General features: G+C 36.7%; 1 protein-coding gene across 2 annotated transcripts in view; it reads right to left on the bottom strand.

Annotated features, from left to right (window-relative positions):
* TENM1 (teneurin transmembrane protein 1) overlaps positions 1–23355 on the bottom strand; it is a 1131584-nt gene that overhangs the window by 409439 nt on the left and 698790 nt on the right. For both annotated transcript variants that reach the window (XM_066248720.1, XM_066248721.1), the window contains one exon: positions 16447–16599. In XM_066248720.1, coding sequence (XP_066104817.1) covers positions 16447–16599 — 153 coding nt within the window. The remainder of the gene's footprint in view (positions 1–16446; positions 16600–23355) is intronic.

The following is a 23355-nucleotide window of genomic DNA, read 5'->3' as shown; positions in this document are numbered from 1 at the left end:
TGCTCTCAGTAAGATATATAACGGAAACAGGAAAAGGCAGCTACAATGAGAAAAGGAAAATAAGAGCTATAAGATCAGTACAGAGCCTGACCTGTAGTGGCGCAGTGGATAAAGCGTCGACCTGGAAATGCTGAGGTCGCTGGTTCAAAACCCTGGGCTTGCCTGGTCAAGGCACATATGGGAGTTGATGCTTCCAGCTCCTCCCCCCTTCTCTCTCTCTCTCTCTCTCTGTCTCTCTCCCTCTCTCTCTCCTCTCTAAAAATGAATAAATTAAAATAAATAAATAAAATTAAATTAAAAAAAAAAGAACAGTACAGAAAGAAAGCCAAAGGTTCTTAATATCAGAATGGTTAAGGCAAAGGAAGGGTATGTGATTATTATCTATGGGATTACCAAAGTTATTCAAAGGGGAAATGAAGATTTGGACATTATATCCAGAAACTCTAAGACTTTATTCTCAAAAGCAAAATTTACATACTAGAATTAACATTGATCCATGAGAAAGCTAGTAAAGGATTGAAATTCCTCCAAATATAATAAAGTCTGAAGACATAAATGGGTACTCAATGGAATTAGACATACACAGGGCTGCTAAATTTGTACAATGGACTGGTGCTTCCAAAATGCTAAGGTGTTATAAGGATGTTATGGTAAGGCCACCCAGATTTTGAAGGGTTAGTCCAGGAAGATAAATATGCTATCCTATAATATATATCACACTTCTACAGTGCCCTTGTTGGATGTAGACCATTGGGTTAGAGGGACTACAAGGCAGACACATTTCTTATGGCATCACAGAAAAGATGTGCACTAGTTAAAAAAAAAAGGTAAAATGAAACCAGAATGAAACATTAAACCTATATGAACAGGAACATTTAACATGAAATTTTTATACTGTAAATTAGTTTGCCTTTTAGCATATTGAACCTTTTCCATAAATCTTTTTTAGAAGTAAGGTCTCCAGCATGCTTTAGAAAAGCTTTTGTTAAAACTGAAGTATATTGATAAAGTGATTTAATATAATTGAAAACAAGCTGCAGTACTCTAGCTAGGCCCTCTGCAACCTTGTGTTAGAAAATCATCTATATAGCATGATAGGCAACATTTACTGTAATTTGCCATCAATTTTTAAAAATAATAATGTTACGCTCCCAACATTGTTGTCTTAGCTACTGCATTACTACTATTCTATTCATATGGTTTTTTGTGCTTATATAAATTATTCCCAATTCCACCACAATGTCCTGGCTCTAATTCCCTTTAAGTAAAAGACATTGAAACTATGGGTTAGCTCAAAGGGTAGCTGAGTGCATTTTAATATCTATGTCTTACCGCCAATATTGGAGATGCACAGAATTACACAGCAGGATGCTGTTCCATCTGAGCGTATAAATATCACCTGGGTGGGGTTGGTGCAGTTCTTGACTTGTGGCCCAGAATCACAAAATAAATGAATCTACCTACTGACTGGGTCTGTGAATAAATATTGGTAAAACTATAAGTAAATTTAGAATTAAACTTCTTATTCAAGGTCCACAACTGTCATTGCATAGCCTCCAATGTCAGTAGGCTGTAGACAAAAAAAAAAAAAAAAAAAAAAAGGCAATACATGTGCTGCAACCTTCCAGCTAAGTCTACAAAGAAAGGAGGTAATAAAAGGTACATTTTGTACTATTTTTAACTTTCAGTTCCCAAAGGTACTTGTGTGCATTTGTGTGTGTGTGTATCTGTGTGGTGTTCTGTGTTAAGGGGGATGGGGAGTGCTTGCTGAACCTAAGTATTTGCTGTGAAATCTAAGATTTGCAAAGTACTCTTAGGGAAGGGCTACGCATTTGACTATATGCATTGATACCTACAGTAGAGACAGCTGTTACTAAAACAACTGGCCTTGAGAAAAAAACTATTTTTTCATTTAAAGGAAAGCTAACAGTTAAGAGAGATTGGATTCTAATCTCAGCTCTGTCTGTAGTTAAGTCTATTATGCAAGGCACTTAACCTTCTTGTGTTTTCATTTTCAACTGTAAAACAAGGGTAACAATTAGCTGCTACAGCATAAAATTGTTATGTGGATAAAAGACATTAAAGAATTTTGAAATTGTAAATGCTTTTTAAGTGCAGATTATTATTGCTACATAGATGTCAAAATCTGAATTTATAAAACAGAAAACTGGAAATTAATTATTTGAATTACAACAGAATTCTCTGCAGGAACTTTTTTTTTTTTTAATAAATTTTTATTAATGGTAATGGGATGACATTAATAAATCAGGGTACATATATTCAAAGAAAACATGTCTAGGTTATTTTGTCATCAAATTATGTTGCAAACCCCTCGCCCAAAGTGAGATTGTCCTCCATCACCCTCTATCTAGTTCTCTGTGCCCCTCCCCCTCCCCCTAACTCTCTCCCTCCCTCCCTCCCATGTCCTCCCTCCCCCCCCCACCCTTGGTAACCACCACACTCTTGTCCATGTCTCTTAGTCTCATTTTTATGTTCCACCAATGTATGAAATCATGTAGTTCTTGTTTTTTTCTGATTTGCTTATTTCACTCCTTATAATGTTATCAAGATCCCACCATTTTGCTGTAAATGATCTGATGTCATCATTTCTTATGGCTGAGTAGTATTCCATAGTGTATATGTGCCACATCTTCTTTATCCAGTCTTCTATTGAAGGGCTTTTTGGTTGTTTCCATGTCTTGGCCACTGTGAACAGTGCTGCAATGAACATGGGGCTACATGTGTCTTCACGTATCAATGTTTCTGAGGTTTTGGGGTATATACCCAGTAGAGGGATTGCTGGGTCATAAGGTAGTTCTATTTGCAGTTTTTTGAGGAACCACCATACTTTCCTCCATAATGGTTGTACTACTTTACAGTCCCACCAACAGTGAATGAGGGTTCCTTTTTCTCCACAGCCTCTCCAACATTTGCTATTACCCGTCTTGTTGATAATAGCTAATCTAACGGGAGTGAGGTGGTATCTCATTGTAGTTTTGATTTGCATTTCTCTAATAACTAATGAAGCTGAGCATCTTTTCATATATCTGTTGGCCATTTGTATCTCTTCCTGGGAGAAGTGTCTGTTCATGTCCTCTTCCCATTTTTTTATTGGATTGTTTGTTTGTTTGTTGTTGAGTTTTATGAGTTCTTTGTAAATTTTGGATATTAGGCCCTTATCTGAGCTGTTGTTTGAAAATATCATTTCCCATTTAGTTGGCTGTCTGTTTATTTTGATATCAGTTTCTCTTGCTGAGCAAAAACTTTTAATTCTGATGTAGTCCCATTCATTTATCTTTGCCTTCACTTCTCTTGCCATTGGAGTCAAGTTCATAAAATGTTCTTTAAAACCCAGGTCCATGATTTTAGTACCTATGTCTTCTTCTATGTACTTTATTGTTTCAGGTCTTATATTTAGGTCTTTGATCCATTTTGAATTAATTTTAGTACACGGGGAAAGGCTGTAGTCGAGTTTCATTCTTTTGCATGTGGCTTTCCAGTTTTCCCAACACCATTTGTTGAAGAGGCTTTCTTTTCTCCATTGTGTGTTGTTGGCCCCTTTATCAAAGATTATTTGACCATATATATGTGGTTTTATTTCTGGGCTTTCTATTCTGTTCCATTGGTCTGAGTGTCTATTTTTTTGCCAATTCCATGCTGTTTTGATTATCGTGGCCCTATAATATAGTTTAAAGTCAGGTATTGTAATGCCCCCAGCTTCATTCTTTTTCCTTAGGATTGTTTTGGCTATTCCGGGTTTTTTATAGTTCCATATAAATCTGATGATTTTTTGTTCCATTTCTTTAAAAAATCTCATAGGGATTTTGATGGGAATTGCATTAAATTTGTATATTGCTTTGGGTAATATGGCCATTTTGATTATATTTATTCTCCCTATCCAAGAACAAGGAATATTTTTCCATCTCATTGTATCTTTTTCGATTTCCCTTAACAATGCTTTGTAATTTTCATTATATAGGTCCTTTACATTCTTTGTTATGTTTATTCCTAGGTATTTTATTTTTTTTGTTGCAATCGTGAAGGGGATTATTTTTTTGAGTTCGTTTTCTAATATTTCATTGTTGGCATATAGAAAGGCTATGGACTTTTGTATGTTAATTTTGTATCCTGCAACCCTACTTTATTGGTTTATTGTTTCTAATAATCTTTTTGTGGAGTCCTTCGGGTTTTCGATGTATAGGATCATATCATCAGCAAAAAGTGATAGCTTTACTTCTTCTTTTCCGATATGGATGCCTTTTATTTCTTTGTCTTGTCTGATTGCTCTGGCCAGAACTTCTAGCACCACGTTGATTAAGAGTGGAGAGAGTGGACAACCCTGTCTTGTTCCTGATTTAAGGCAGAAAGTCCTCAGTTTTATGCCGTTTAATAGGATGTTGGCTGATGGTTTATCATATATGGCCTTTATCATGTTGAGATATTTTCCTTTTATACCCATTTTGTTGAGAGTCTTAAACATAAAATTGTGTTATATTTTATCGAAAGCCTTTTCGGTGTCTATTGATAAGATCATGTGGTTTTTGTTCTTTGTTTTGTTGATATGGTGTATTACGTTAACCGTTTTGCGTATGTTGAACCATCCTTGAGATTCTGGGATGAATCCCACTTGATCATGATGTATTATTTGTTTAATATGTTGTTGTATTCGGTTTGCCAGTATTTTGTTTAGTATTTTAGCATCTGTATTCATTAGAGATATTGGTCTGTAGTTTTCTTTCTTTGTGCCATCCTTGCCAGGTTTTGGTATGAGGGTTATGTTGGCCTCATAAAATGTGTTTGGAAGTATTGCTTCTTCTTCAATTTTTTGGAAGACTTTGAGTAGAATAGGAACCAAGTCTTCTTTGAATGTTTGATAGAATTCACTAGTATAACCGTCTGGGCCTGGACTTTTATTTTTGGGGAGATTTTTAATAGTTTTTTCTATTTCCTCCCTGCTGATTGGTCTGTTTAGGCTTTCTGCTTCTTCATGACTCAGTCTAGGAAGGTTGTATTGTTCTAGGAATTTATCCATTTCTTCTAGATTGTTGTATTTGGTGGCATATAATTTTTCATAGTATTCTACAATAATTCTTTGTATTTCTATGATGTTTGTGGTGATCTCTCCTCTTTCATTTTGGATTTTATTTATTTGAGTCCTGTGTCTTTTTTCCTTGGTGAGTCTTGCCAAGGGTTTGTCAATTTTGTTGATCTTTTCAAAGAACCAGCTCCTTATTTTATTGATTTTTTCTATAGTTTTTCTGTTCTCTATTTCATTTATTTCTGCTCTGATTTTTATTATCTCCTTTCTTCGGCTGCTTTTGGGTTGTCTTTGTTCTTCTTTTTCTAGTTCCTTAAGGTGTGAAGTTAAGTGGTTTACTTCGGCTCTCTCTTGTTTGTTTATATATGCCTGAAGTGATATGAACTTTCCTCTTATTACTACTTTTGCTGCATCCCAGAGATTCTGATATGTCGTATTTTCATTTTCATTTGTCTGTATATATCTTTTGATTTCTGCGCTTATTTCTTCTTTGACCCATTCATTTTTTAGAAGTATGTTGTTTAGTTTCCACATTTTTGTGGGTTTTTCCCCCTCTTTTTTGCAGTTGAATTCTAGTTTCAAGGCTTTATGATCAGAAAATATGCTTGGTACAATTTCAATTTTTCTAAATTTGCTGATATTGTCTTTGTGGCCCAACATATGGTCAATTCTTGAGAATGTTCCATGTACACTAGAGAAAAATGTATACTCTGTCGCTTTGGGATGAAGTGTACTGTAGATGTCTATCATATCCAGGTGTTCTAGTATTTCGTTTAAGGCCACTATATCTTTATTGATTCTCTGTTTGGATGACCGATCTAGAGCCGTCAGCGGTGTATTGAGGTCTCCAAGTATGATTGTATTTTTGTTAGTTTTTGTTTTAAGGTCAATAAGTAGCTGTCTTATATATTTTGGTGCTCCTTGGTTTGGTGCATATATATTAAGGATTGTTATGTCTTCTTGATTCAACTTCCCCTTAATCATTATGAAATGACCATTTTTGTCTCTGAGTACTTTTTCTGTCTTGTAGTCAGCATTATTAGATATGAGTATTGCTACACCTGCTTTTTTTTGGGTGTTGTTTGCTTGGAGTATTGTTTTCCAGCCTTTCACTTTGAATTTGTTTTTATCCTTGTTGCTTAGATGTGTTTCTTGTAGGCAGCATATAGTTGGATTTTCTTTTTTAATCCATTCTGCTACTCTGTGTCTTTTTATTGGTAAGTTTAATCCATTTACATTTAGTGTAATTATTGACACTTGTGGGTTCCCTACTGCCATTTCATAAATTGCTTTCTGTTAGTTTTGTATCTAGTTTGATTCTTCTCTTTTGTTTTTCTATCATTTGTTTTTGTTTGTTTGTGTTCCATACTTCTTTCCTCTGTTGCTACCTTTTTTAAGTCAAGTGTTTTTGTGGTGGTTTTCTTAAGGGTGGTTACCATTAAGTAATGAAAAGGGTACCTACCATATTCATTGTAGTACCCTATCTTATAAGTATTTCTGCACTTCATCGTCCTTTGCTACTGTTAATCTCCATCCTCTCCCCCCCCTTTTTTTCTTTGTTGTCACAGTTTAAGTTTGGTTTTATTGTGTTCTTGGTGGAGCTGTTACTTGTGGTGTTGTTTTCTTTAGTTCTTTGAATCTGGTTGGAAAACCCCCCTTAGTATTTCCTGGAGTGGGGGCTTTCTGTTGATAAATTCTCTCATCTTTTCTGTATTTGTGAATGTTTTTATATCTCCTTCATACTTGAAGGATAGCTTTGATGGGTATAGTATTCTTGGCTGAAAGTTCCTCTCTTTCAGGGCTTTAAATATTGGGGTCCACTCTCTTCTAGCTTGTAGAGTTTCTGCTGAGAAATCTGATGATAATCTAATAGGCCTTCCTTTATATGTTGTACTCTTCTTTTCCCTGGCTGCCTTGAGAATTTTTTCTTTGTCATTGGTTTGTGTCATCTTTATTATGATGTGCCTTGGAGTGGGTTTGTTGGGGTTAAGAAAACTTGGTGTTCTGTTTGCTTCTTGAATTTGAGGCTTTAGTTCCTTCCACAGGCTTGGGAAGTTCTCGTCTATTATTTGTTTGAGTATATTCTCCATTCCATTTTCTTTCTCTTCTCCCTCTGATATACCTATTATTCTTATGTTATTCTTTCTGATGGTGTCAGACAATTCCTGTAGGGCTTTCTCATTTTTTATTATTTTTGAGTCTCTTTCTTCTTCTCTCTGTTGTGCCTCAAGTTGTTTGTCTTCTATTTCACTAATCCTATCTTCAATCTGGGCTGTTCTGTTAGCTAAGCTTGTTACCTCGTTTTTCAGCTCGTGAATTGAGTTTTTCATTTCTGTTTGATTTGTTTGTATAGTTTCAATTTCCTTGGTAATATATTCTTTGTGTTCATTGAGTTGTTTTCTGATCTCCTTATATTGCCTTTCTGTGTTTTCTTGTATATCTCTGAGTATTTTTAAGATTTCTATTTTAAATTCTCTGTCATTTAGCTCCAAGGCTTCCAATATGTTAAGTCTTTTCTCCATAGATTTTTCCACATCTATTTGTGTTACCTCTCTTTCTTTTGTATCCATAATATTCGATTTCCTCTTTCTCATCGGCATCTGAGGGTGGTCTTATTGATAGCACTAATTAGAATTAATAAAGAGTAAAAAGAAAAAAAAAAGGGTAAAACACCCCACAAAAAAAACAGTAATAATTTATTATTTCCCCCTTTTTTTCTCTCTTCTCTTTCCCTCCTCTCCCCTCCTCAGGGAAATATCGTGCCTATAATGGGGGGCCTGATTTGGGGTGAAGAGTTCAAGGGGCAAAAAAAAGGGAGTAGGGACCTACTAAATGCAAAAAAAAAAAAAAAAAAAAAAGAAGAAAATCTTAGACAAGCATAAGATGATTTGCTTGTAAGTGATTGTCAACTAAGAGATATAATGAGAGGGATAAGAGGGAATCAGAAAAAAGGACCAAAAAAGAATAATAAAGAAGAAAAAATAAAAATAATAAGTAAAAATCTGTTGTATTAAGTGGAACGAAGACTAAATACAATGGAGACCTTGGGTTGGGAGGGCCCAAAATGCCACAAAAATAAACAAACAAGAGAAAAAAAAATAAAAACAAAAGCAAAAAAGAGAAATAAAGCCAAAAAAAAGCCTTGAGTCCCAAATTAACTAATTTGTTCGTGATTGAGGATTATATGGGAGGAAAGTAAAATGAGAAAAGAAAAAACGAATAGAAAGGAAAAAATAAGAAAAAGAGAAAAACGAAGGAAGAAATAAAATAGGAGGAGAAAAAAACAAAATAAAGCAAGACAAAAAAAAACAAAAAAAAAACAAAAGATGAGAGAGTGAGAGTTAAGTGTTTTGGAGTATAACCTTAAAGGAGGGTGAGGATGAAGAAGAAAAATAAAATGCAACACTCATGGGTAGTGTAGTTCAAGAAAGGGGAAGCATAAGATGGGCAGAGAATAGAAGGACCAAGGTGGAGGAAATAAAGGCAAAAAGATAGAAGAAACAAACAACAACAACAACAACAACAAAAAATTAGTGGATCAAGTTGTAAAGTCTGTGGGTTTTTCTTGATTTTGAGAGGTTAACTTCTTCCTTTTTCTTTTCTCTCCCTCTTCCTAGTCGGTGACTCTGTACCCCAGGCTCTGCCCCTGTGTCACTCTTAGGTAGGGATTTGCAGTTGATGGGATTCTATGGCAATGTCATATAATTGGCTTTAGTCTTGCTGGAAGTAAAGGCTTGTTGGCGTTTGCAGGGTCCAACGATGAGAGAGTTTGCTTTCCTGGATTCTCTCTCCTAGTCCCCCCTTTCTGAATTAGCAGCCTGGTGATCCAGCTATAGGGCTGCAACTGCTTCTGCCTGGGGAGTAAGAGGCTCAAAGAGCTGGGAAATCCCCACTCTATCCCCACTCAGTGCAAGGCTTTGGGAAAGGCTCTGAGAGTCAGGGCCTCCAGTGTAATCAGGCGGGGGTGGGAGTCAATTGTTGTCAAGGTGATTGTTCAGCGCCTATCATTTAGTTGGACTTCTCAACCCAGGCTTTCCACACTTTGTAGCCTGTTTTTGCAGGGAAGAAGAGGCACTAGTCTCTGCTTACGACTAGTGTAGTATAGACCTTATTATCTGCCAAGTCCTTCTTGTTAGCGTTTATCCCTGAATATGGAGGCTCTATCAATCACAAGTTGCCCCCACCCCTTTAGTGAGAGGCACTAAAAAATATCACGCCTCTTGTCTTGAATCGCTGAACTGAGAGAGATCTTATCAATTAGAACCGAGGATGCGCAGATTTTATGGGTTAAGCTAATTTCAGTGATTGGGTCGCAGCTGTGTTTCCGAAGGTATTTTAGGCTGCCTGCGCGCGCACCCCTCCCCCAACGCTTGATTGTTAGCTTGAATGGCTGGGTGAGGTGCCCCGCCCACGGAGAGGATCTCCCAAGCCTCTCCCGCTCACCCCGCCGCTGGCGGCTGGACCGCACCAGGTGCAGGATAATCGAGCCCCCTGGGCGTGCGGGCCAGTAGGGCGCCCTGGGCGCGTGGAATGCCCAAGGCACGCGCGAATGGGGCACTCCGGGCACCGGAGTGTGCGGGCCGCTGGGAACGTCAGCGGTGCTCAACCGGACCGGGCGCGCGCGCAGCGGCTCGTGGCGGCCGCTGGCGGCGGCGGTTCGTGGTGGCCGCTCGCGGCGGCTCGCGGTGGCGGCTCGCGTCGGCCGCTCGCGGCGGCTCACGGTTCCCAAGTATATGATCTGACTCACCGCAGGCGCACTCCCTCGCGGCTTGAATGAGCGTCGCTGCTGCGGTAGCTTCCTCCACACCCTCGTCTCTCAGATTCAAGTGATAACAGTCCTTTTGCTTTCAGTTTGTGTGGAACTCCGGAATGCTCCGAGGATAAATTTTTCTGTTTCTAGTTGATAAATTTGTTGTGATTTAGGGGAGAGCTTTCGGACGCGCTTCTCACGGTGCCATTTCCGTGACGTCACTCCTGTGAATTCTTCTCTGCAGGAACTTTTAAGTGTGGTTTACAAATTTTACAGACATACAGTTCAACCACTCCCCAGGAGTATACCCCTTTTGCAAAAACATGTCTGGCTTTATTTGAAATAGCTAATTTTCCTGACTGTAGCTAATTCACTGACTGTAGAGGTCCTGAATAAATAAGTACATAGAACAGAGACAGAGTTCAGTGCCTTGAGGCAAAAGGCACAGTAGCATCACTGACTGGGAAAGTACTGAACACAGTACCAGAGTACCATGCTGTACAGAGCACAATAGGGAGAGAATTAGCAATTCTGGTTGATCAATGGGCAGGGTAGATATCTCAAAAGTGAGCTACTTCCCTTACCCTTTTGTCTGCTCTAAAGAAGTTCCCCTTTCTTTCTTCTTCATTCTCACCTCTGCTTCTATTTGTGTGTATCAATAAATACCTGTAAGAAATGGGGGCCAGGGCCAATCTCATGAAACCTGTGTAGGGAATTGTGAAGCAGTGTCCCCTAGGTCTCTTGGTGCACTCCACTTTGTCTCTGAGTAGTCATTGTCTCCACAACAACTTACTCACAAGGTATACAGCTGGAAGGGACCTTAGCAATAAGCTAGTCCTACTGAGTTTCACCCAGCTTTTGTCAAAGCCTTAGCAGCCGGGAAGAGAATGGAGAACAAAGGGGAAGGGAAGGACAGGTGTGGCAGGAATCTGCCTCCTTTCCTACCCCCTTATTTTATCAGGAGAAATGTGACTCCTATCTGTTTTATATTTGTAATTTCCTGGTAGGATATAATTTGTAAAAAGTGTTTCACTGTCCCTCTCCTACACCCAAATGGTTTGCAAGATGAAGGGGAGCAGAATTTGCCACCCCAAAATTTGCCTCTGTGATATAAGGACTATCTTGAACTGAAAGGAGACAAGACAAGCTTAGAAAACTCATTGGAAGTTCCCTTTCTGTAGGAGACATTTACATTAATAAGTGAAATCATTTATAAGCTTAGAAAACTCATTGGAAGTTCCCTTTCTGTAGGAGACATTTACATTAATAAGTGAAATCATTTGTAAGTTGTGTTTCTCTCTTTGTACCAGAAAGTGTAGGATGACTCTAAATCTCTAGACACTCTTCTAGATGGAAAAGACAATGACTTAAATCCACAAGACAACCTTCCCCCTTTACAGTGCTTACTTTCCATTACTAACTTCCTCCCTCAACATCTTCCTTTGTCTTTAGTTGGAGATGGTATTTAAGATGGTGGACAGTTGCTCAGGTAGGCTGGGTATTTTCTATGTATACAGGAGATATACATGCTATTAAACTTCTGTTTTTGTTTTGTTTCCTCTTAGTGCTTTTATTATAGAGATGGGGGGGTCTCTCAGCCAGGAATCTAGATGGGTAAAGGTAAAATTATTTTTTCCTCTCCTACAAAGCCAACTCCCTTATTTTTCAGAAGATCATATAACTCCCTTGTTTACCCAGGGCAAAGACCAAACACAGACCTGTCCTCTTTGCTGGAACTTGCTGAAATAGCAGACATAGATAGAGAGGGAGGAATCTGGAAGATCCATTTGATCAAAGTCTTCTCTGTGCCATATTGTTTCAAGCCTGTGCACTAAACATTTGTTTACTAAACATTAACTCTTTTTATCTCCTGTGAATTGCCTCACATCCCCCTCCTTAGTTTTGAATGACATATATACTTTCATTCAGAAATTCTTTTGAATTTCTTTGCTTATATGAATTCCCCGTGCCTGTGTATTAACACTTGATATTCTGTTAATCAGCTATATGTCATTTTAATGATTTCAACAGACAGAAGAACTAAGAAGGATGTTTCCTGGTCCATAACACATTTTATGTTTAGTTTGTGTTATATTATTACATGAACTGGTGAAAAAAACAGAAGAGGTGAAATTATGAGTCCTGTATACCAGTGGTCCCCATCCCCTGGGCTGCGGACCGGTACTGGTCCATGGGCCCTTTGGTACTGGTACGCAGAGCAAAAATAAATAAATTACATTATTTCTGTTTTATTTATATTTAAGTCTGAACGATGCTTTATTTTTTAAAAATGAGCAGATTCTCTCTGTTACATCTGAGTAAGACTCACTCTTCATGCTTGTCTTGGTCACGTGATACATTTATCCATCCCACCCTAAAGGCCAGTCCGTGAAAATATTTTCTGACATTAAACCAGTCTGTGGCCCAAAAAAGGTTGGGGACCACTGCTGTATACTACTCTTAGATCTCTCTGTGTTCTTGATGCTTTTAGACCACAGTTTCTTCATCTTTAAATAATTATGCTGGACTCACTAATCTTTAAGATTTTAACATTCTATATTTGTTGAAAGATTACACTGCAATTACTTTTACTTCAATTTATGGACATTATATGACTCAAGTCTAGGACTTTTATTCATATCTGTTGCTTTTTTAATATTGTTACATAATGTTTACTAGTTAAAGTAAGTAATGAAAAGTTTGTAGGTAGTATAGGCTTTTTTAGTACAATGTTTACAATTATATAAATGTTTATCAAACAACTAATTTTTCCTGTAGATTACAATATGTGGTTGTGATTTATATTTTCTTATGGAAATTAAATTTAAATTATTCAAATAAAATTCAAAAAGAAAATTTTAGCATCCTAAATGTCTATGAATCAAAATGTCTATGTCTTTTTCTTATTTGGAAGACTAAGCGGTGAGAAAATTCTTTAATTTCCTAATGAGAAGCATACACTTGTAACTGTTGTTAACAGGGAACTAATTCTAGTGGAATTTGATTATTTTTAAAGTACCATTCTACTTATCCATCACTCTGATTATTACAATTTGAAAATAATAGATGTTAAATTGGTAAGTAAAATCACACTTTAAAGAAACATCTAAAAAAGAACTAAAAACAAAAAAATGATACATCTAAATCCCAGAAAGGCCATCATCATTCATGGAAAGGTTGATAACAGTCCGAAAATAGGATCTATAGTACCTAAGAAGACATCAATAAATTCTAAGTAATTTTCCAATCATTTGGCCTAATAATAATTACTGCTAAGTTAATGTGTCTGGCACTGTATTATATGCTTTGCTTCCATTGTCTTACTTATCTCTCACAACCCCTACATAAAACCAGTACTATTATGTTACAGACGAGAACAGTGGTTCAGGGAGTTTGTATGAATTAAATGCCTGACTTGGAGAGGTAGTAAGTGACAGCGTAAGAATTCAAAGCCAGATAGATCTGTGTGACTCCAGAGTCCAAGCTCTTAACTACAGTGCTATAATGCCCACTTCTCTAGCAAAGTAAAGAAACCAATGTAGAAAGAATAATATTGTTTTCAGTTTTATATTTTAATGCATACAGCATCACGAAGACAAGCTTCTGGGACTGTACTTATGGGGTGTGTGATGCTAGAAAATCATAAAAGGAGACATCTGACCATTTGAAATAGCCTCTGTTACAACTTATACAAAGTTTAGTCTAGTACATACATGACTAACAGAAGAGGAGCTCTGTTTCTACTTGGTAAGCAATATGCAGTACAGACCTAATATAGCAGAAGTATAGTGTCTAGTTATAGTTAAGATTTTATTTAGACTTCCATAAAATGGAAGTTTATTATAGCAACTTGGTATATATGACATCAACTCTTAAGTAATTTTTCTTAATGAAGTATTTAATTGAAATTGGTTTGGCTCATTTGTTGTTAAAGTTGAGCAGAAACTTAAAAATATTTTTCATTTATGAAACTTGTCACAACACATTAAAACACAGGGTTATAGAATTTCTCACAAATATATCATGAATAGACTCAAGGACTTCATTTTCACTGTATTAAGTGTCTCTTGTGGTTTTTATATATATTTTGTATGCAGATTTCAGTGTAGTGTGGAAGTTAAGAAGCAAAGCTCTGGAAGCACACCACCAGTTTCTAGCTCTGTGACCTTGGCAGTTTACTAAGCTCTCATTGCCTCAATTTCTCATTTGGAATATGGGAACCATAAAGTTACCAGACACATGTTCAGTGCCTGGAGCAATTTTTGCCACATGGCAATTATTTAATAAACTTAAGCCATCATCATCATACTGTATGGTGGATAAGAATTACAAAGATCTGAATTAAAATGGATAAATGGATATTCTCTGAAGACAACTGTTACGGGAGAAAGAAATTTTACTTTCCCCTTCTAGGTTCTTTTGGCTGGTCTAACAATCAAGTCTACATGAGAGAGAGTAACAAGAGAAAATAAGAAAAATTAATTAATTCTGTGTGTACAAAACTGCAGTTACTTGAGTAGTCAGAGACAGAAAGAGAAAACAAGGTATGTGACATTTTTTTTACAGAGACAGAGTGAGAGTCAGAGAGAGAGAGAGAGAGAGAGAGAGAGAGATAGGGGCAGACAGACAGGAACAGAGAGAGATGAGAAGCATCAATCATCAGTTTTTCATTGCAACACCTTAGTTGTTCATTGATTGCTTTCTCATATGTGCCTTCACCATGGGCTACAGCAGACCGAGTAACCCCTTACTCAAGCCAGCGACCTTGGGCCCAAGCTAGTGAGCTTTGCTCAAACCAGATGAGCCCACGCTCAAACTGGCGACCTTGGGGTCTCAAACCTGGGTCCTCCACATCCCAGTCCGAAGCTCTATCCACTGCGCCACCGCCTGGTCAGGTGGTATGTGACATTTTGACCTAAGGAAAAGGTAAGATGTTCTGAAGCTTCAGAGGGGAGGAGGGTAATTTGTAGGATGATAAGAAAGCAGATGTTCAGTAATTAGAAGTTTGCTCTGCCCTATAGATAGGTCATAAAATGTCATTTCTGGTAATAACTCTTATCATGAGCAAGGCCCCAAATTTAAATTCTTTAGGGGAGAGGTAAAAGTTTCTCTTGAGGTTTTGGGGTCTTGATTGTCTTCTGCTCAAAATGATCCACATGCCAAAGTGCCACATCTTGCTTGGGGAGACCTGTTCTGAAACCCCTCACAACTATGTGAGGGCCTTCTGCTGTCTAACATGTTTAGTTTTCTTCAAACAGATAATTCACGATTTTGAGTGTGAATGGCAGGAAACCCCTAGGCCTATGATAGCAAGAGGTGGCTCTTGTACCTGCAGATAGATATAAAGGGATATAATAGCAGGAGAGAAGGGAGAAAGACCAAGTCCAGATGTATTCAGACCCCTTCCTCTGCCATCTCCGACCCTTGTACTACCATCAGCCCCTCTCAGCAGCAACAGTAAAATTGCTAGAAGGAGGAAGCCCAGGCTAGAAACAACATTTCTAAATAAAGCAAACTGTATCCTGAATGAACCATAATGTTTTCCTGACCCTAGCATTAATTTTAACTGAGGCATAGACCAATGAAAAGTTACTTTTTAAAAGTTAACAAAGACAAAACAGAACAAAACCCATGAATGACTCCACCCCACCACCAAAGAAACTAAAAACACAAGTAATGAGTAGTAACCCAAACAACTACAAAACAAACTATCTTACTTGCAACTAATGAACCAAAATAAAACATTTTTACCACCCCTGTAAAATTGTAAGCTTTTTGATGGCAGGGTTTGGATCATTCATTTGCTCATGTGTTTATATATGATCTCTCAAAAATATTTAGGCTAGGATTGGTATATATTTTGTTTTCTGAGATAGGACGACATCAGGTGCATTCAGAATGATATGGCTATAGACACTACATTTTGTTTTCAATTTCTACTTTTTGAATTGGACATAGCTCAAGTTCTTCTACATTGAATCCTATTTTACAAATTTTCAGCTATTTTCAATGCTTAAATATTAAGACTAAGATCATTCAATGTGAATAAGATGTTGGGAGTGTGGGTATTGTGACATTTATTGTAAATAAGTCAGGCAGTTCAAGCTTATGTTGTTTAAATTTAACAATTCAGTACTCAAAGTGCTATTTTTCTTTTCTCCAATTGGGAAGAATTCATGTGCCCTAACTAGAAAAAATTCATGTCCCCACATTTTGACATAAACATTCACCCTTATATTAAGCATAAAATACTTTTTCTTATTATAAACAGAAGAAAATTCCATACACCCTTTGTAAAATGTTATGTATAAATGCTAGGCCTGGACACAGAGAACTTAATCAAAATCTCATGTTGCTTCAGGGTAGTTATATGTGAAATGCAATTTCTATTGTATTAAAATATCCATCCTGTAAATATTTATTTATTTTCAAAATTGCCAACACATTTGAGAAGTTTAATTGGTTTATACTCAAGGCACTAGAGAAAGAACAATTTGCTTTTAGAAGACATTTACATGTATTTATTCTGTCCACGTAGAGTAGTTCTTTCAAGTGATGAAAAAATTTAATGTGGCATTAACCCATCTCAGATTTGGTTCTAATGACCAAATTAGAAGAAAAGTAATCAATAATCAATCCATCACTTTGATCACTGTACCTTTTTGCTCTGATTTATCGGAAACTTTTCCTCCAATTGGAGAGTAAGTAGTATCCATGGATTCGGTCCCTCTGTTCCCTTTGCTAACTCCATTTTCATACAGCTGTCCTTCAACTGGTTGCAACTGCCAAGTCAGGCCGAACAAATGCACTGCTGCAAGAAAACAAGCCATACATGAACTTATTCCAGACTTGCTGAGAAGGTCTGTAAACCAGCTGGCCCTTTGTACCTAAATTGTCATGATGAGTTTTCTTATAGTAAGGCCAAACAACTGGATGATATACCTACATCATGCCTATAGCCACTTTTGTAAGTAACCATGGCTAAACTTTTGAAGAATAGAAGTTAGAGAGTATGAGTTAAACAACTACAGTGGGGTTAGACTCTGCTCCTCAGTGCTGTGACCCCTTTCTGTGCATTTCCCTTAGTGGTGTAGCTCTATTTACATATGCAAACTGCACAGTGATGGTGGGCAGGTTATTGAAAGAGTGTGAGATATCTCCACTATGCCTCTAATTCAATTCAATTGAGCAAATAGTTCCTGCATGCTTAGAATGCATAAGGTCCTGTGATAGCTGCTGCAGATGTTAAAATCTAGATGCCTATTAGGTAGGAGTTGGAAGTAATACAAGTATAAAAGAGCTATAATATAATGCAAAAAAATTGACACTATACAGGTTCAAATTGCTATTAAAGGTTGAAAAACATTCAGTGCTGATCGGCATGCAGGAAAATGGGTACTCTCATACATTCTTGATGGAAGTATTTTTAAAAATCACCTTTTGGGAGGGCAATATAGCACCATTTTTTTAAAAAAATCTTAAAAACTTGGCTTACTCTTCTAGCCAACAATTCAATTTCTATAAATTAGTGATGAATGTGTACTAAGCTACAAAGCTATTTATTATAATATTTAAAAACTAGTATCAAGTTATGACCAATCTAAATAGTCATAAAAAAGATATTAATTAAATAACTGGTGATATCATAAATAATACAGGATTAGATGGCTAATAAATCATGATGTAGAAGATTATATAAGCATGGGAAATATTTATAATGCATCAAATTAAAACCATCAGGCCATTAAACAGTATAAATAATATGATCTATAGTGTGTGTCTGTAACTGTCGATATCTGGATAAAAAGTGCTGGGAGGGTTTTACATGAATATGATAACAGCATGGAGGGCAGTTGGAGAGTTTTTTATTTTCTTCTTCATGACTTCTGTAATATCTGTTATTTTTAGAATGAATATGTGTGATGTTTACCATATGAGGGGTAATTTTTTGTTTTTAAAGGAAATGAATTTGGCCCTGGCCAGTTGGCACAGTGGTAGAGTGTTGGCCTGGCGTGCAGAAGTCCTGGGTTCGATTCCCGGCCAGGGCACACAGGAGAAGCACTCATCTACTTCTCCACCCCTCCCCCTCTCCTTCCTCTCTGTCTCTCTCTTCCCTTCCCGCAGCTGAGGCTCCATTGGAGCAAAGATGGCCCGAGCGCTGGGAATGGCTCCTTGGCCACTGCCCCAGGCGCTAGAGTGGCTCTGGTCGCAACAGAGCAACGCCCCGGAGGGGCAGAGCATCGCCCCCTGGTGGGCAGAGCGTTGCCCCTGGTGGGCATGCCGGGTGGATCTTGGTTGGGCGCATGCGGGAATCTGTCTGACTGTCTCTCCCCGTTTCCAGCCTCAGAAAAATACAAAAAAAAAAAAAAAAAAAGAAATGAATTTAAGGGATGATATAATGATGGACCTTGAAGGATGTGTGGGGTTTTGACAGGTGATAGCAATGAATGGCACAAGGGAGCAGGTTGTACAAAAAATGACCTTGTAATGGGTATGTTTGAGGCAAAGAAAGTTGTTGGGGTTTGGTCCAGCTATGTGTAGATGGTAGTGGAAGTTGAGCCTGGAAGGGTAGATTCGGGCTGTACAGTTGTCCCTCGCCATATCGCGGTTCACTTTTCGGGGTTTCATTGTATCTCAGATTTTTAAATTGTATGTATCTAATTTTGTATCATGGATTTTTTTTGCTATATCATGTGATTTTGCAGTATATAGGTATTTTTATATATTTATTGTTTTAATTATTTTTGCAGTAAAATAAGCATAGGAAGTGTTTATAAGAATGTGGGCAAGGTTAATAACAGTCTGGGAAAGGTTTATAAAAGTGTGGGGAAGGTTTATAAAGCTTTAAAATATATATAAATAATAAAATAAATATAAGGTCGCTACTTTGCAGATTTTTGCCTGTCACGGGAGGTTCTGGAACCTAGCCTCCACTCTGTTGTGAAGGACACTAAATGCCACACTTAGATATTTGGATTCTATTCACTAGGACATATGCAGCCATTGCTATTTTTTGGACAGATGAGTGATACAATCAAGTTTACTTTATGAAGATTAATTTGATAGTAATGGGGAACATTGATGGTATCTCGGTAAATAAATGATACCATCAGAACACCATGTGTAAGAAAGATACATCCAGTAATAGTGCGAAGAAGGATGAATGCAAGGCCTAAAGATTTGACAACACCACAAACTGAGAAGGCATTACAATGATCTAGGTGAGAAACATGTGTCTCAAGTAGAGCAGTGGCAGTGTTAATGCAAAGAAGACTATTCTATAAGGTGAAATTGTGTGAATGTCATATCAGCATTTGGCTAGCTCTGTGTCTGCATGTGTGAGTAAATGTATATATGTGTATTGCTGTATGTTCATGTTTATGTGTACCTGTGTGTGGGTGGGCACAAGAAAAAGTGCAGGAAGGATGAAATCCAGAATGGTTAAGGTTTTGAACCTGAGCAACTGAAAGCATGATGGAACCATTAATAGAGTTAGGGAATTCCACACATAGCCCAGGAGCAGCTACAAGTAGTTTGTGCTGGACATGTGTTTATTAAATGATAATTTGTTGGTTGGGGACAGGGTAAGATGATGGGAACAAAACAATGAATTATTCTTTTGAGATGCTGGGTTCCAGGGTTCAATGGGTTATCCAGATAGTCATGGTCAAGACAAGTTTAGAGGTCTGAAGTTCTGAAGAAGTACTGAATTGAGAAAAAGACTGCAGAATCACATGTGCATAGAGGCAATGATTGAAGTTGTGAGAGTGAATGAAGAAACTGAAGGAAAAGAATGTTAGGAGAAACAGTGCCTAGGACAGAAGCTGGGGAAATCCTTTTATTTGTTTTCTACTTGCAATTTTCAACATCAACTAAATATTACCAAAGCAATGATAAAAAAAGAACCTTTTCATAAGCCATCTCATATTTTTCTTTATGCTCCTAGGCAGATAGAAAGGGGCTAATTTGTATATCTAACATTCATATACAGTATATGAATTAGTGACCAAAAACAGGAAAGCCAGACAGATAGCCTATTTAGAAATCATTCATCCTTGTTTAGTTGGAGCTAAAGCTATTTCTAACACCTACCTTCTAATTTATCCTTAAAATTTTTAAGCATTTAATTGCTTTCTACTCTTTTCTCTGGATTAAGGCCAGTGTTGCCTGATGAATTTCTGTTGCAATTATTGGAAACAACTGAAACTCAAATCATAGTGGTTCTAAGTGAGGTACAGTCCAGCATGCTAATAAAGCTATGTTAGTGATATCTCTGAGATTATCTTGCCAAAAGATTCAAAGTATGGTTGGGTTAACATACTTGCTCCATTTAAAGCTGTTTATAAGTTTTATAAAAAATATGGTTTATTCTTTGCCACAACTACTTTGAATATGATGAATATTAAACACTATATTGAAAATGTGTTTGATTCCTTTGGTTCAGTTACTTTTGTGAGTTAGATGAGCTACAGGAACAAAAGACACAGTAGCTTTCTTTTTGAAGACTAAGAGGGCTATTTTATCTACTTTATTTAAGCTAAGCCAGTTTCCTGAGGGCATTGAAAAATGAGAGAGAAAATACATGGCTGAGAATCACTTCAAAATAATAAGGGAAAGATTAATTTTTCACCATCAAGTGAAATGGACTGCTTCTAGCCAATCAAGACATATTAAGAGGTACGGGTAATTTTTGTGGAGTATAATTTGAGGGTGGTGAACCTTTATAATTTTTTGAGTTTACTATGTCTTCTCCAGGAAACGAGCTGTTTGCAATATCTATTTGTGTAAATATATAATGAAAGTTAACTTACTAGGTACAGTCTATAGATAGTACGGCAAGGTTACTGGTCTTTTCTCTCCTTCAAACTGAACTTCAAAACACTGAATTGTGATAGGAAGTCAAAAACTTCACTTATATGCAGGTTAAACTGAATTATTAAATAAGTAGCATTTCAGTTATGTTAGCAATAAACAATATTTTGTTATACTCAGACTAATAATTTGGCTAGAATTAAGGGTATACCAATAATGAACAGATAAGGCAGTGTTAAATTATATTCATATACTGATTCAACAAATATTTTTGAATGCCTACTTTGTGCCAGATACAATTTTTTCAGTAGTAAATAAAGTATAAAAAATCTCCAGCCTTTCAGAACTCATATGAGAGAGTGCTAGGTTAGGCAGATAGACAATGAATATGATGTAATTAATATAATACACCTGTATGGAAACAAATACATAAAGTGATGTCAGATGGTTATAAATGCTATGAATAAAAAATATAAGAATAGATATGGATGTCTTCTTGGAGGAGGTAATACTTGAATGAAGATTTGAATGGTGTGAACCCATTCAAATCTTCTAGTTGAAGAACCTTCCTGCAGAAAGAAGCAGTAATTACGCAAAACACCAAGTCTTGCATGAACATGTGAGGACAATAAAGGAATTCAGCATGACTGCAGCTCAGTCAAGAAAGAGAGTGTTAGGAAAACTCACACTCAGAAGAATTGGACCCATAATCTTGTTATTTCTGTCTTCACCAACTTCACAAACTAGTTGCCAATAAACCACAAGTGAATAGAAAGTAAGTGATAAAACTAAGATCACAAATACTGAAACAATAAGGGTTGCTAGTAATAACAGATCTAATCTAAGTGCTCTTGACCCCAAAGTCAAATAAAGTTCTTTTTTTTAAAGACATACATAAAAATATACATTCTTGATGAGTAGAGATGGATACTGCCAAGACCTCTCAGGAACTATATTTAATGAAATTCAATGGCAGCACAGAATGTTATGCCTATGTAGGCATTCCAGGAGTCAGGTCTTTTCAGCTCATTAAGGATGGCAGTCCCTAATGCTCTCCTAACAGAGGTACCCAAGTGCTGAGCCTTGTATATTTTATAATTATTACCTTTTCTGTTTAGCCAAGTGCAAGAAGTTATGCTCTGAAATTAAAAATTTATTACAAAGTTAGGTAACAAATGGATTATCTTGCTCTCCCCAATTGCAAAACTGAATCAAACACCTTGAATCTCACAGTAGCCTGACTCCAGGAGCAGAGCTACTTAGCTTGCACATTTCCACAGGCAGCACCTCCAAGTCTCTTGGCAGTAGTTTCTCTGCACTCATTGGTAGGATTTTGGACTTCTTTCTCTTGAGTAGACTTATAGTCTCTAGTAATATTCATAATTGATAATGTTTACCCTTTCCATTCCCCTTCAAAAGGCAAATATTCACTTATAAGGGAGAGATCACAGGAATGTTTCAGAAGTAAATATAGAAAATGTGTGCTAAATGATTTAAGTTTATACTGCCCAATACAGTAGCCACCTGTCATGTGTCTATCAAGATTTGAAATAGGGATAGTCAGAGTCAAAGACTTAGTATAAAAGAATGTAAAATATCTGATTAATTAATGTTTTATTGATTACATGTTGAAATGATAATATTTTGGATATATATTAATTTTACCTGTTTCTTTTTACTTTGTTAATGTGGCTACTATAAAGTTTTAAATTATGTATGTGACTTACACTATATTTCTATTGTGCAGTGCTGAATTTGACTATCCAGAACATTTCAAAAAGAGATACCGTGTTTCTCTTTTAGCACGCTATTATAGAACCTATCATGTTATATTGAAGATAGCTATTTGTATGGCACACTCATCATTATTAAGCACCCAAAGGGCAGAGATCACCCAGCACCTGGTAGTCAGGAGCTACTCTGCTTATATACCACTGATAAGGCTGTAAAATGATAAAGTGACTTTGGAAAACAATTTTGGGATATCTAAAAATTTAGATTGGGAATATTCTTTGACAAAGGGATTCTGCTTTTAGTAATCTGTACTAAAGAGATCACTAGGGCCCTGGCCAGTTAGCTCAGTTGGTTAGAGCTTTGTTTTGAAACACCAAGGTTGTGGGTTCAATTCCTCATCAGGGGAAATGATCAATGAATACACAAGTAAGTGAAACAACAAATGAATGCTTCCTCCTTTCTCCTCTCTTTGTCTCTCTAAAATTTATCAATTTTAAAAAAGAATTACATGATGTGTATAAGGAGACATATACAAGCAATTTCATTATAGCATTGTTAATATAATGATTCTTAATATAGTCAAAAAATAAAAAAATGAACCACCAATATATCCATTTATGGCAGCAATTTTCAACCTTTCTCATCTCATGGCACACATAAACTAATTACTAAAATTCTATGGCACACTAAAAATATATTTTTTGTCGATCTGATAAGAAATTGGTATAATTTTCATTCATTCACACTGGATGACTATTCTTGTGTTGGTTGTTATTTTTTTACTTGACAAATCTAAAAGAAAGTGGTTGGTGCCCCTGACTAAATAGTAAAGTATTGCATGTTTTAAAAATTCTTGCAGTACACTGGCTGAAAATTGCTGATCTATGGGATACTATAAAATCTTATGTAAGAATACAAAGGACCAATAATGACAATTAAATGCAATGCAGGATCCACATAGGATCCTGAAATAGAAAAAAAGGCAATGGAAAAATCAGAAACTCTTAGTTGACTTATTAGC

This window comes from Saccopteryx bilineata, chromosome X, assembly GCF_036850765.1.
Source record: "Saccopteryx bilineata isolate mSacBil1 chromosome X, mSacBil1_pri_phased_curated, whole genome shotgun sequence".
NCBI classification, from domain to species: domain Eukaryota; kingdom Metazoa; phylum Chordata; class Mammalia; order Chiroptera; family Emballonuridae; genus Saccopteryx; species Saccopteryx bilineata.
This window is presented reverse-complemented; position numbering and strand designations above follow the sequence as displayed.